Raw genomic sequence first — 14,360 nt, 5'->3', positions numbered from 1 at the left:
CTGCATCTGTATGCCCCACCGAGTAACTGCTGTTACTGCTCTAGAAGCTAACCCTGAATGACACCGAGCCTTTCACCGCTGCTTTCAGAGAAACTGATTTTTTGCGGACATCAGAGCATGTTCGTACTTATGTATCGCAGCTGGTGCATCTTTCTGGGTGAAAGACTCTCCCACTCTTGCGAACTTGGAATTCCAAAGTCAAAACGTTTGCTTTAATTCAAGACCTCCTGCTGATATGTACCACAAAGCAGTCTTTGTGTCTAGAAACATGTGAGAACAGCTATGGCCTCGAGCTCAAAACTGTTTTTCCTCCCTGGTCTCCTAGGGAATAGGGAGAGGAAGAGATCTGAGAAGAATATGTGGAAAGCTTGGAAAACCCCTCGTGTCCCATTAAACAGACATTGCGAGTTACTCGACTGAAGTGTTTTGTCTCTCAGCAAGGCACCTTTGTCCACCGGTCACTGTTTTGCGTCTTCAGTTTCATTGTTAGCACCACCCCTGCCAACCAAAACAAGAGCCGGGACCACAGAGATACCTTGAAAATACTCAGGCTTTCAGAGATGGCCAAGTGAGAGAGATTTCCCTTCTAACCAATGGCCACTGGGTATCCGACCCTTTTGTACGCTTGAAACTCTCAGCCCTGCATCACACGCAGCACCCAGAGAAAGTGCCACTTCTTACAGTAGGTGAGCGATCCTCAAGGGATCCTCTACGTTCACAAAGTGCATAAGAAACCCGAGATGGGTCACTAGGTCCGGAGGAGCCTCACGAAACCGCTGGTGTCCGAGTTAGATCTACCGCAGTTTACTTCTTCTGGGATATGGCACTACCATTGGCACCATTCAAACGCAAGCTCGGCTACTGTTTTATACCGCCTGTTCTAACAATAGCAAGTAACTGAAAGGGATTTAGATCTTATCAGACAGTTTGGCTAGTCTTCTCCTATCCTAGCATTACTGAGAAGTAACATTCTGCTCCCCAGTATGCAATTGTTTCCACTGACTTCATGTGCTTAATGACACAGCCCAGATGCCCACACAATTTGACCCAAATGTGAGGGAATGAATTATGTTCTCTCGCAAAAAAAAATCTGCACTGAGTTGCACGCAGAAAATTTAGCAGGAAGTTCTTTGACAGATGCCAAATAACGTATCTTTAAACAAACACTACTGTCTAACTTGCTCAAATAGAGCTTGAATGATGTCCCCTTAGTTACGGGAGCAAACAGCACAGGATGGTCACCAGTGCCAGGAGTAACTAAAACATGCAAAAAGCAACACCCACTGCCAAACCACTGTAAAATACACGTAAAAAGAGATATTTGGAGAAATGTTAGTGATATGTCAGAAGAATTACTGGCTGGGCAGGCTACATAAGAAGTGAGCACTATTTGACTTTGAGAGCTGCCTTTCTGTTCTTTCTTGCATTTCAAAAAACTAGAGGGCTAAGCACCGCTATTTCTGAACATCAGTTGTGTCAGCAAGAGACGTTCAAAGCAGTAGGAAGCTTTATTGCATAATGATTTCTCCCTGCCTAGAGGTTCAGCTCTCGGCCTAGAAATATCACAGAGAGGGCCTCAATTCATTCCAGTTACAGAAGATACCAATTATTCTTAGGATTAAAGAGAATGCACAACAGAGAGATTGGCAGTCAAAGCAAGGCAGTGCTTCTGGCGTTCACGTCCTGTTAAGAACACCCATCTGAACCAGTGTACCATCGTGGCTGGCTTCCGTATCTGCATTTACCAGAGGTAAAAGTTACCAATCGACATGCTGACAGAAAAGTGGGTTATAATCAACACTGTCTCTCCCCATTATACAAACAGCAGCATAACAGGGCCAGTAACACCACCTACAGTAACCACGGGGCTGGAGCAGCAAGGTGTCTTCTCAGTTAGAAGGGACAGCCGTTCCCCAGGCTCTCCCTCCCCTTTCATATTCACCTACACAGTTCCTTCAGGAGTTCCTTCATGTCACTGGCCTCCAGCCTGTTAGACTAACAAATCAAGAATCACAAAGTAATACGGTAGAAAATTAAGTCCTTTGCATCTGCAACGATGTGTAGATTGCCACTCGGTCTATGCTCTCAGGCCAACGACTTAATACTTAATGGAAGAGATTCCCACCCCCCACCCAGTTGGAATCCTTTGCTCAAGTTTTTTAGACACAGAAAGAGAACGTTTGTCTTCAAACTTAGGAAAGAATCAGGTGTAATAGGAATCCGGTGGACCACCTTCTTTAAAGAGAACACAAAACTGTGTGGAAAAAGACTGTCCGTTCCTTGGCTGACTTCGAATTTCTTACGTGATGTCCTTCTTTCTTGGGGGCCGGTGAATATTCCTCACCACGCACTTCACCATCCATTCAATTCCCTCGTTCACTCCTTTGCTAAGGAAATAAGATAAATAGACACGATTTAAAAAAACCCAAACAACCACCAACAAACAAACAAGAACAAAACCATGGCTCACGTAGTCCCTAGTTGAGCCCTCACAAGAGGAAGTGAAGGGTTCTGCCCTGCAGTTATTTATGGGCATTGCTACGTTAGTTTCTCATACACACAAACAATGGGGATCTGATTTCTTTTAACTCAGTGTGTAAACTCCATCCTTTATTTTTCTGGTGTCTGTACAAGTCTACATCCAATTTTGTTAGTCATCAACTCTGTGGAAACCTTGGGATGAACAAGCATCAAACCACTTGACAGTCAGCTGGTTTGAGGTTATTTTGCTACAAGCCTCGGGCTAGCTGTATCAGATCTTCCACTCCGGGCTCCAGCTTTCTGTAATCGTCTGTGCCGGGGCTGCCAAGCAAGTCACCAACTCACTGGTCTGCACGCCTCCCAGTCAGGACTTCCACAATTGATTTTTTTTTTTTTTTTAGTGCAAACTCAAACTGAAATTTTGAAAGGAAATTCCACACAGATCAAAACTGGAAGTGTTTGTACCAACCCCACAACAATTGAAAAGGTTGCATTTCATAAGATTATTATCTAATACTTCTCTTCCAGTCAGTGCTTAACCATTGTTCTTGTTCTTGTGGTCATTCGTATGCTTAATGGCATTTGATTCTTAGCAATGCAGACAACAGAGATTTTTCTCATGGTTTAAGGAGCTTTTCTTATCCTTTGCTGTAGCTTGTATAATAATCCAGCTTTCTTGCTAGATTAAAAAAAGAAGAAAACTCAAAGCTCTGGATTCAGTGCAGGCAGTAGTTCAGACAGGAGTATTTCTAGCCATCTGGAACAGTACTTTTGAATTATGCCCAATAGCACTTTTCACCCAAAGAACCGAAAGTGTAACCGAAGTATTGCAAGACTCAGTATGCAACAGTGATGCTAAGATATCAAGAATCCAGTGGGTTGGTCAAGGTCATGGCGTGCAGCTGTGTGGCGTGCAGCTGTGTGGCGTGCAGCTGTGTAGGCCTGAAGAAGAATCAGAGTCTCCCAAATTTTTGTCTGTTCTAGCCACTGTAACTTAAACCACAGGCGTCCCCAGTGTAAGAACACTCTTGGAGATTGTTATATTATCTACATAACAAAGCTTATCTACACGCCAAAAAAATATGAAAGCAAGAGCACAATTACTCTGCCAACAACAGAACACCACTCACTTTGCTGGCAGCGTCATAAAGAGCTTTATTTTCAACTGACTTACATAAAAGCCAGGAGCAGCAGCAAGCCAACGACTGCAAAGACTACTGTGTACGGAGAAGGGATGATAAAGGACAAGAACCAACAGCTCCATACGCCTCCAAGTCCCGCTGCTCTCAGCCAGGAGTACGTTTTTGCTGTGTTTCATATGTGGGATTTACAGATGAAGTTACTGACCTGGTGCAAGTCCAAGGTCTGCAAACAAGTATCTCTCTGTGCTGGGAAGGAAGCACAGCTCCCTTTCAGGGGCTACTGAATCTTATAGCACTGCTCTGCTCGTGTGCCACCCTGCAGCTCTTCGGTTAACCAAAACACCATCCATTCTCACACTTACCCAGTAAGAGCAGAGCAGGCTTGTGTCAGGCAGTCTCTCTTCCCAATTTTGTTAATGCAGTCACTAAATGCTGTCTTGATGTCAGGTATTGACAGACAAGTCTGCAAGGGAAACCAAAGAAGAGCTTGCTTTCTATGCTACCAGAGATGGTGACCTTCTTCCAAAATGAATCCTACCACATCCGCAGTTCTGCTTCAGTCAGGATGGCCCAACACTGTGAGGTTAAACCCCCCCACCCACTAACACAGCAAATTCACTTCTTTACATTCCAAAAAAAAAGGAACATATTCTTTTTTCACCAAAGAAAATGCTGTTTTCAGACAGTATACACACACTGCTACACCTCCCTGGTCCTCAAGATGTACGCTTCTCAGCAGAGTCATGAAAATGAGCACAACCTGCACACCCTCGGGATACTCCTTCCAACCTGCCCCAACCGTCACGCACAACTTCTGTCTGCCAGAACACAACAAGAGCGCATCTATCTACAAAGTCTTTTGAAACGGTGTACCCGCCAGCATCCCAGACAAGTCGGTCCTGCAGCTGACTCTTTGCCGATGGCCTGCATCGTGTCTCCCTACATGCGCGCTCTCAGAAAACGGCCTGGATGTGATTTTTCCTAAGTTCTCAGCATGTTCCTTGACATTAAAGGCATAGCTGCTCTGGACTTGTTTGGTTGCGTTTTGCATGCTGACATCACTAAATGCAGTACATTTTCTGACGCCTGGTGTCACTTTGCTCTTGATCACCATCAGGTCTTGCACTTCTGTAAGGCTGCTAGGAGATTGCTGGGAAGTGGTTTTAAAATACACAAATGCATAACCCCCCCTCAATAAACCAGTCGATTACTTTCCCGACATAAATCACAGTAGTACCACAAAAGTTTCGTTCTTAGAGCTGCAAACACAACAAAAGCAAACCTGCCCTACTCAAGTCTAGACTTGCATCTTCCTCCCTGAGCACGGGAAGCAGGTACAAGAAAAATCACCAGCCTTTAAATCCTTTTCTGATCTTGGTGCTCACTTTTTCCTCGGAAGCCTTGGACAAGCCATTTAAGCACTTTAGCTGGCCACGAGCCCAGCTTTCTTCCTCTCTCTGCAAAGACATTTGGGACCTTCAGTGAGGCTCAAATACATGTTTTGGGCAAGTGTTTACTCAAATGCCAAATCAGACCCTTGTGAGTCTTGAGGATTAGTCCAAGTGGATGTACACTTTGAAAGAACAGACTACCTGCGAACAGAATTCAGTCTTCTACAAATCTGGGCCTTAACTTAGCAGAAAGATGGAAATTAATGATATCAACGATCCACTTTGCAAAATAGTGGTTGTGGAGAAATTAAATATGGGAAACTACTGTGGGGATGACCATGTGACAAATAAGCAGGTTTCAGTGCTCATAAATAAGAAGGATTCTTAAGAAATGTCTTGAAAGGAGTTTAACAACACCCAATTCACCCAGTGCCCTCGAATCCAGACTTGTGATTTTCCACTGTGAAGGGCCTAGAATCCATTAGTTGTGCAACTTTCGATGACTGTGCTTTCTTATGACCTAAGTTGCATTTCAAACTTGCAGTTTCAATCAATGAGCTGGAAACTGTATCCCAAAATGTTACCTACTTCATTGCACCAAAGCCCTAACAACTTACTTGAGGATTTCTGCCAAACGAAAAACCTGCAATTCATAAAGATGAGCTGTCATCCACAGGGTAAACGGTTAAATAAATATTTTAAAAAATCAAATACTAACTTTAGAGGGAGTCAGCCTGGCCTTGGGAGTTGGAATTCATACCAGTAGGTCTGGAAGACAGGCAAGAGATTACTACCAAAGAACCATTCTCTACAAGTTTGTAGAAGATGCGTCGTTAGTTTTGGTATGACATTCACTGCCAAAAAAGAAAGGCAGGTTCAACTGCTTCTTGATTTAAGCCAGAGCTCTAGAGAAGTCAGTTACCCAACAACTCGGAAGGAAGACGAGCTGCATGTCAGTAATTTGAGCTATTTTTCATGTCATTACGTTTTTTCAGTAAATGAAACTTGGCAGCAGGAAGCTTAAATCCCAAGGCAGCTGAAACCGAGCGAACGTTTCTTGAAATAGACTTTAAGCTGATCACAGTTTAATATCATAGTACAATAATGTCTCCTTTTCTGAATGATGATATATTTTTAAATCTTTTTAAAATAAACCTGAGAGAAAGTGTTCAAGGTAGGAAGTAACAGCGCAGAGCATAGTCATGCTGTCCTTTACTTCCACTTGCAGAGGCCTGTGCAGAGCCATCAGGCGATGGACTTCCCAAAACCCACCAGCAGAGCAGTACACCTGCACGCATCCAGCGGCACAGAGAATCCACCTCCTTCACCTTCTCCATCTTCGAGGCCTTTGAGAAGTCCGCTTCTCCCAGTGCCGCTCACAGCTGCTGTGGCCATTTATTCCCTCAGCTTAATCTATTTTAATCACTTCCCTTTCTCACCCCCCGGTATAATCGTGGCCTGCCCTAACTTGCACAAAGCTGTCCAGCCATTGCTCTCCATAGAAATCTGCATCAGAAAAGAGTTTTGCTTCTGAGGAGCCTTTGCACCATTTTCATTGTTTATAGTTGGATCTCACTGCATCATGACACTACACCGGTTTTGAGGAACGTCCTTTTCCCCTTGGGATGAAGTACAGCAACACAGCAGAGGGGACAGCACCACTGAACTATCAATTCAGAGAAGCCTTGTTTTAGTGTTCGAGGGGAAGCCATGAGCTGGAATCTCGCCTTACCACAGAGGATGAGGCAGATTACCCATCACAACTAGGAGCATTTGAGCTTCTCATGCTCGGGAGAAAATGTCATCTGCGGCTTCTAAGTTCCCCTCTTTTCCACCTCCCTATCTACATTACAAAATATTTGTTTATAGATGTGTTTTGTTTCTCAACTGAAACCACATAAACCAAGAGCAAACTAGGGAAGCTGGATTTGTGATCACATAAACACTGTTCCATTACAATAATAAAATGACCACAGATGACCTTTCTGGAGTGATGTTATCCAGCACACATTTCAGAGGAAAGTCACACAACTTGACACATCCCATTTCTGTCTCAACTCCAAGCCATCTTATCATGAAGGCTCTTCAAGGCACAGTCTAGCCAGGACTGACCTGCCTGCACAACCAAATTCCTCTTATGAAGGGTTCAGAACAGCATTGCCCAAATTAAGACTCGGGAACGGTACACCTAGAAATATATCAAGCAGCAAGGCTCCGTTTCTGGAGTCACCTGCAGAAAAACATGTGTGGCTGTTTTGGGCAAAAAAGGTTGCGCTGTAGAGTCTTTATCCATTTGCCAAATCCACTGCAGGAAAGACAATGCTGCTGCCTGGCCTCAGATCAGGACAAAACCTGAAGTATTGACCCTTCAGCCATCTCAAGAGTAATCGATCGGCAGAACGGAACTAAAATAGAAACAACAGAAAGGTGGATAGCCTAAGTACAACTATTTAAGTAAAGGTGTAACCAACTTGGCCTACGTCCTGTGCTATCTTTTTTTACAAGCTTATTTTAAATTAAGACTTAAGCTTGTTTAAATTAAAACAAGCTTATTTAAATCAAAACTAATTTTACAGGGAAGTTGTAGTATTTCTTAAGTTGGAAATTAAGAGTGGCTGTCATGCAGAAGGCCTGTTTTCTAACAACGGTGTGGAGAACAGGTAACACTATGAGTCTTCAAGTATATGCTGCTACTCACCATGACTCCTCTCATTTTCCAAAGACACGAGGAGGCTTTCCAACACTCTGGAGATTTCACATTAAATTTCCAGAATATATCTCAAATTAGGAAGGCAAAACTTCCTCCCAAAGACTCATACAACACCCGATTATTTTCATATGCTATTTTTTCAGATCACTTTTTCCAGTATTTTTAATTGTTTTGCAAAACAAGCCATTCTATCCTCAAGTTTTAACAGTTCATTGTACAGCTTGGAAATAGATAGCCTTTATAAACCTTTAAACAGCCGCATTCACATCAAAATGGCAAATATAAATTCCTATTTTGCAGCTTTTTCTGCAGCGAGCAGTAGGTAAGCAAAACTGCCTAATATTTTCAAAAGTGGCATTCTGACTTGAAAGGGAGTCCGCATGGATTTTTATATATTAGACATTCAATTCCCCTACAAAGCAATAGTTCCTTTAAAAAAGATCCCACTCCTTCCCACAACACACCTTTGACCCAGTCTTTTAATTAATTACAAAATGATCCAGTTTTGAAGCCCCTGCTAAACACAGAGCATTCTCCTGGTGCAAAAAAATATCATATACAGTTTTGTCATGCTATTAGAATTGGTATTTTACAGTCTATGACTGTATTTCATGGCCTGATATGGCCAAACACCACCCATGCTTGGCAGTGCTGCGTGGCTGCAACTCACCCTAGGGTAGTGGTGCCTATTAACAGCGGAATTCTTTTCTACAACGAATTTAGCATCAGGGCTAAAAAATTCTTACACTTCATGCAATTTCAGGCATTTCAGGCACTGAGCCAGAACTTTTGTTAGCTTATTGTGAGGAATGTAAACTTACTGTGAGGAGTGTAAACTTTTAAAAAAAAAAAACCTGTCAGACCTTCTACTTCTGATGTATTTCACCACAAGCCTTCTGCTGGCCTTTAAAGACGTAATCATCATGAATTATCTTTCAGCCGCATATACCAGCAAGGTTAAGATTCCACTTATCCTCCCGTATCATGACTCACGTTAACGACAGAGGGATGCTGGTGAGAATTCCCCACTACAACTATATGTCTGGGAATCCAGAGCAGAAAAATCTCTACCAATGACAATCCTGTAACATTCCATTTTCTTTCAGATGTCTTCAATTCTGCCAGATCAGTGGAAGAGAAACAGGCCTTCCAGTTTTCTAAACCCTGCTTAAGGGAGCCTGAATAATTACTGAAAAATAAGCTATAGTCTCTTTAATGTTTTATTAATAGCATTGATGTCCCTCTGCTCTGTGTCCATATCCAAGATCATACTCTAGGAATAGACCTCTAAATACACAATTCAGGTATTTCTTAAAAATAGGTGCACCTCCAGCCAGTACAGTTTTGCTAATCTCCTGTCGCAGTTCTAGGACTGCATAAAGGCACTGAATGTCTGGGCTGGTCTCGGACCCTCCAGAAGGAGCAAGGACTCATTCACAGTTCTTATCTTGAGAGCCTGTTCCAAACACCTCTTTCTAGTCATATAAAGAAGTCCACTTGTTCAACCATTTCTCTTTAGTCTGGCTAGGGTGCCAGAAGAGCTGGCCTTTGCAGTATGCCCATAACAAAATATGCATATACAGCCATAAGGAAAATTGGAACAGCTTTCCATGTCACTGCATACAGTTTAATGCTCAACAACTAAAGGCAAGAGAGCAGACTGCTCCCTGCTGTAAAGCTGTAGTGTTGCGTGGAAATCTGAGAGTTAATATTCTGGTTTCCACACAGAAAAGACAGCCAACTTCCACACATACCAGAGATCACAGTGAAGTCAGGGCCATAAATCAGAAGTCCTGTCTCATTCTCATGCTGTCTAAGTGGAACTACATTTCTTTTATTTCTATGACTAGATAATCTTACGATCATCCAAAAAAAATCTGTTGCGTTGTACATACAAAGCGTAACCAAATCCTCCTTTAAAGCCAAAGTGATTTCTATGTCAGTCTCAAGTATTTCCTACAAGTACACTCACCGAGATAGGGGTAAAGGCCAGGGAAAGAAGCTGGGAAGTATTAGCATACTTTGAAACAGACACCCACCACAGCTGCCAGGGCTGGTACTCCAAATTCTACTGACAGTCTCTGGCTCCATCTAGAGATTAACCACTCGAACTGCAGTACTGGAATTCCAGGGACAAGGCATGGAAAGGGGGAAGGAAAACATGGAAAATACCACGCGCACTTTAGGCACTCTCGTCCCTTTTTGCCATGCCAGGGGAGACGAGGACTGCCCTGGATGCGTCACCTGAACAGTCACGCTGTAGTGCCCACTAACTTGTCAAATACAAAACAAGAGTTTTGCAGTCCTGGATATGCTAGGAAGAATTCAAATTATACTATCAAGAAAAAGTATTCCTTGCCATTCACTGCGGGCAGTGTCTAGGACAAACAGAATGTTTCATTGAACAGATCTTATCTGGTTATGGGAAAAGGATGATATCGCTTCACATACATTTGTTGTGCTGTTCCCAGGTAATAGTAGCATAAACAAAGTGCACTAAACATTTTTTTACTGAATAAACAGGAAAAAACAGCATCAAGATACCCAGTCACGGTACAAGAAAGACCAGCATAGCTAGGTAGTCTGTTCTGTTTACACAAAAAGTTCAGAAGAGCTGAGGTGGATGTGCCTGCAGTAAGCTCACGTATGCCACTGGAAAAGGGTTGGAAGAGAAAGGGGAAAATTAAAACTAAATTCAAACTAATTATTTCCAGCAGCGGGAAAGTACCATAGGATCATTCCAGAAATGTGAAAGAAATTTAGCATGAATGCAGAGCTCATCTTTCCGAGGCTTATTTGCTCACTTAAGAAGTAAACCTGCAATAATCTTACCTCTACATCCTGCTTGTTAGCTAACACCAGAATGGGAACCCCTTCCAGAGCTTCGCTGGTAATCATCTTCTCTATAAAGCACAGAAACAAAAACAGAGGTTTAGCCAAGTTCTGGAGAGTAAAGTTGTGCAAATGCAGGACACAGACCATCTGGACATAGGGATGAAGCAAGAGGCTCCTTCTTGCATTACAGTTTCATTCCATACAACCTTTCGGGTCTATTTTCTTCACAGAATTTTTTCCAGATCAAACTTAATTTTGATCAACCAGCATGTTACTGAGAATGAACAAGGTGATAAATACAGAATAAGGAATAAAAATTCCAAAATCGTTAGCATAAGCACAAAAAGAGATTCAAGGCCATTATAGGCAACAAAAGTGAGTCCCGTGTTACAGACGAGACAGACTTTAACAAAAAAGTGCAAAAGCACTACAGATGTGTCCTCAGCAGGCCACACATCTTACGCCAAGGATGCAGGAACAGACATGACAGTAATGAGAGAACTGTGCCACAACACATCGTGACATCACAGCAGAGGTAAAACACCACGGACTCACCAAAAGCTCTTTTAGATTCCGAGAGCCTCTCCTCATCAGTGGAGTCAATAACATAGATCACTCCATGAGATTCAGCATAATACTGAAAAGATAACACAGATATTAGTGTATCTACCTGCTAGGACCATTTGTGCCTCTTCCTGATTTTTTTTGTTAAATGTGGTAAAATTTTGATACACGTGGAAGAGATCAACCAGTTAGAGCCAGCTGTTTCCATAGTGTATTTCTGGAGGGAAGACTGGCGGCACACAGAATACATTGCCTGTTCTGTTTGCAGGCCTACTGAGTACAACAGCTAAAAAAGCTTACCCGTCCCCCCAAAAAGCTTATTGGTACTGGCACAACCCTCAGATAGGGTTGGTAATTCCTGTCTGTAAACAATAATGCAAATATTAAGCATTATCTTTGCTAATCTTGCACAAATGTAGTTGAATCTCTGGAAAAGTGTTGATGCTAAATACTAGGGTTAACCATAAGCCTGTATGACTATGAAATGATCATACTGCTTCAATTCTAAATGAGACAAAAACATTTCTAAAAGAAAAAACAATACATCTCTCACCTTGTCCCAAAGAGACTGTAGCTCCTCCTGTCCGCCAAGATCCCAGAACATTAGCCGAGTTTTGCCCACATCAATAGTACCAACTAGAGGGAAAGAAGAAAAAACAACGCAATGAAAACTGAGGGTGTTCTCTAAAGCACAAACACCTGCACTCCCCCCTAAGACATCTGGGGTAGCAGAGTCTTCTAGAGGAACAAATCCCATACAGCAGCTACTTTCAACAACAGAGCAACACCTTTGCAAAGGGTGGCCACTAATGTCAGGTAGCGCTGTATCAGTGCAAATGACATCAGAATCAGGCCAACAAACGAACTCCGGTGAAATTCAGCTTAACCTCTGAGCATAGCACTGACATGGGATACTTGGTTTGTTAAGGCTTCAGGGTTTTTCCCCTCATAAACGAAGCAAGCCTGGTTTATTCTCTTACAAAAAGACCTGGGGCGTTGGGAGATACGAACTCTGCTTCCAGGAACTATTTTGCCCTTGTCAATTCTTAAATATTTCAAACAAGAATCAGCTGTTTTGTAATTGTGCAGGAAAGCTGAAAAAATTCCAAACAGATTTACTTACTGTTTAAGCCTACAGTGGTTGTGATTTTGGACAAACTCATCCCTTTGTAGTTCTTGTTAAATCGAGTTTTAGTTTGTTCAAGGAAGGTCTGAAAAGGAAGAAGAAAAAGTATTTACTCTCAACCATTTTACTGGCTGGGGTAACCCTAACCCAAATCTGCCTTTTCATTTCCTGCTCCAACAGATACTGCCCTACCTGACCTTGGAACAAACCACTCTTCTTGTTCCCTATTTTAGCAAGGAAAGAAGGGATCACAGGTGATTACAGGATTACCAAAGCCTCAGCTACATCCCTGAAAGCTTATGCTAAATTCAAGTAAGAGGGAAAAGTTGATTCTTTGGTGTGACATCACTAAAATAACTCGCAATACAGTCAGAGAAAGATTGCCCTGTCTGCTGGAAGTTTTATTTCTGGCGGATGTTTAGAATCACATGTGCCCTCCACGCAATTGGTGATAAACAGCACTTACGGTTTTACCAGCATTGTCCAAACCAAGGATCAAGATGCAGTACTCATCCCTCTGGAACATGTATTTATAGAGTCCAGACAGCAGAGTATACATCCTGCTCCTGCAACAAGTACCAGGAAATCATTAACAAACAGGTCATTTCCAAAAGTCTCTCATTCCACAACGCAAGTTTTTCCCAACACTGGATAAATAAATGACGTTATTCTTTTATCAGTAACTCTCATATTTAGGCAATCCCAAGACAAATCACAGATCTAAGAGAGACCACGTAAATAGCTCAAGACCAAATTTTCAAACGCATACAAGTGAGGGATTATCTTCCAAAGAGCTTAACCTCTGTTTCTGCACGTAGTGCCCAGCAGCCACTGCAAACTCAGCCCTCATTTGGAAACGACCCTGTCTGCTTTGGGGCTTAAAGGAGAGCTAAAGAAGCGCTTGAATGTCTTTTGCAGCACATGTAAGACCTGTAGAAAATGAAGCCAACTTCATACAAATACACAGAATGGGCATTTTGGGCAAGAATGTACAGGTTGGCCTCCCCCTCCTTGTCCCCAATCCATGTAACAGTATCACGGGATCTTTAATGGTCTAACTGGGTGCAGCGTATCTTAAAGGCACATAAAACCCCCTCCTTACCTTAATTTAAGCCTTATCTAGCAACAGTCTTCTGTTATGGTACCCACCGTACAAGTATTTTGTCACCTTACAATGCCATGAAGGCAAGATAGGTAAGGTAACAAGCGAAAAGCACAAGACTAAGAATCAGACAAAGCGACACCACCACCTGCAGAAGACCACACTTTTTTTTGTTGTTGGATTTGCACAAACAAGGCAGAGAAGATTTGCTAAGACGCAGGAAGTATTGGTACCAAGCGCTACAGCTGACTCACAGAACATTGCAACAACTCTTTTGTTTAAATGCAGACCAAGGGAACCTCAAGGCAAAGACTTTGAGGAGCACCTGTCTTTGAGCAAGTGTGCAGATAAGTAATCACTTGGAAGTCAAACAACGTTGCTGAAAGGGGGGGCGGCGGGGAAAGGTGTTCCAGAGCAGAAGTAAGGGATTTCCCAGGCTGGGGCAATCAGGGCGCAGGGCAGGGCACCCCAGGGCGCAGGTACCCGCCGGGCGAGCGGGGACCCTTCCCCTCAGCCCTGCTGGAGGCGCAGCCTCACGCCGTCCCCCGGGAAGGCACCGAGGCCGCGGGCTGGGGACAAGGCCCCCCGGCCCGCTCCCCCTTCGGGCCGGCAAGTGATCCTAGGGGTGCCCAACCACCGGCCCGCTCCCCCTAGATCCGGGAGACCCCCCCCGCTCCTTCCCCTGCCACAGCCTGACAGGGGAGAGGGGGGAGCCGACCCTCACCGCCATTTCCCCCTCGCGGCCCGGGGCCAGCTCCTGGGCCGGGCCGGCGGCGCCTCGCAGGCCCGCCCCAAGCCCAGCCGTGCCCCACCGGCCTCCGCCGCGGCCTCTGCCGCCCCCCGAGCGCGGAAGGCGGAGGACAGAGCCCCGAAGCCCGCAGCCCCTCACCAAGTACCGGAGACAGCTCCCGTCACACAGCGCCTCACCGCTCCCCTCGGCACCGGCCGCCGGCGCCATCCCCCGCGCGGCGCTCTGGGAAACGTAGTTCTCGCGCCGCTGCGGGGGCGG

The 14,360-nt window shown here is 44.0% G+C and overlaps 1 protein-coding gene across 3 annotated transcripts; it reads right to left on the bottom strand.

The window, feature by feature from the left end:
- Positions 1–1,084: 1,084 nt before the first annotated feature.
- Positions 1,085–14,322, bottom strand: ARFRP1 (ARF related protein 1). 3 transcript variants are annotated; one of them, XM_082325790.1, is made up of 8 exons: positions 14,248–14,315; positions 12,716–12,815; positions 12,247–12,334; positions 11,677–11,759; positions 11,115–11,196; positions 10,557–10,627; positions 3,986–4,086; positions 1,090–2,387 (listed from the first exon to the last, which is right to left on the bottom strand). In XM_082325790.1, exons 1-8 carry the CDS (start codon positions 14,307–14,309, stop codon positions 2,300–2,302), a joined length of 675 nt encoding a protein of 224 aa, XP_082181916.1. In that variant the 5' UTR covers positions 14,310–14,315; the 3' UTR covers positions 1,090–2,299. The 3 variants fall into 3 exon arrangements, with proteins under 3 accessions (XP_082181918.1, XP_082181916.1, XP_082181917.1); XM_082325791.1 differs by having other exon boundaries at positions 1,091–2,387; positions 14,241–14,322; XM_082325792.1 differs by lacking the exon at positions 3,986–4,086 and having other exon boundaries at positions 1,085–2,387; positions 14,248–14,319.
- Positions 14,323–14,360: the final 38 nt, after the last annotated feature.

Source organism: Platalea leucorodia, assembly GCF_965183815.1.
Source record: "Platalea leucorodia genome assembly, chromosome: 13".
Lineage (NCBI taxonomy): Eukaryota > Metazoa > Chordata > Aves > Pelecaniformes > Threskiornithidae > Platalea > Platalea leucorodia.
Note: the sequence above shows the minus strand (reverse complement) of the source record. Positions and strands in the feature narration are given on the sequence as shown.

Excerpts from the sequence above, each read along its gene's own strand:
- ARFRP1 (XM_082325790.1), bottom strand. The coding sequence starts at position 14,309 with ATGGCGCCGGCGGCCGGTGCCGAGGGGAGCGGTGAGGCGCTGTGTGAC. Across the intron at positions 12,335-12,715 it reads TGGACAATGCTGGTAAAACC|ACCTTCCTTGAACAAACTAA; the intron begins GTAAGTGCTGTT and ends CTTCCTTTTCAG. Across the intron at positions 2,388-3,985 it reads GCCTGCTCTGCTCTTACTGG|CAAAGGAGTGAACGAGGGAA; the intron begins GTAAGTGTGAGA and ends TTATTTCCTTAG.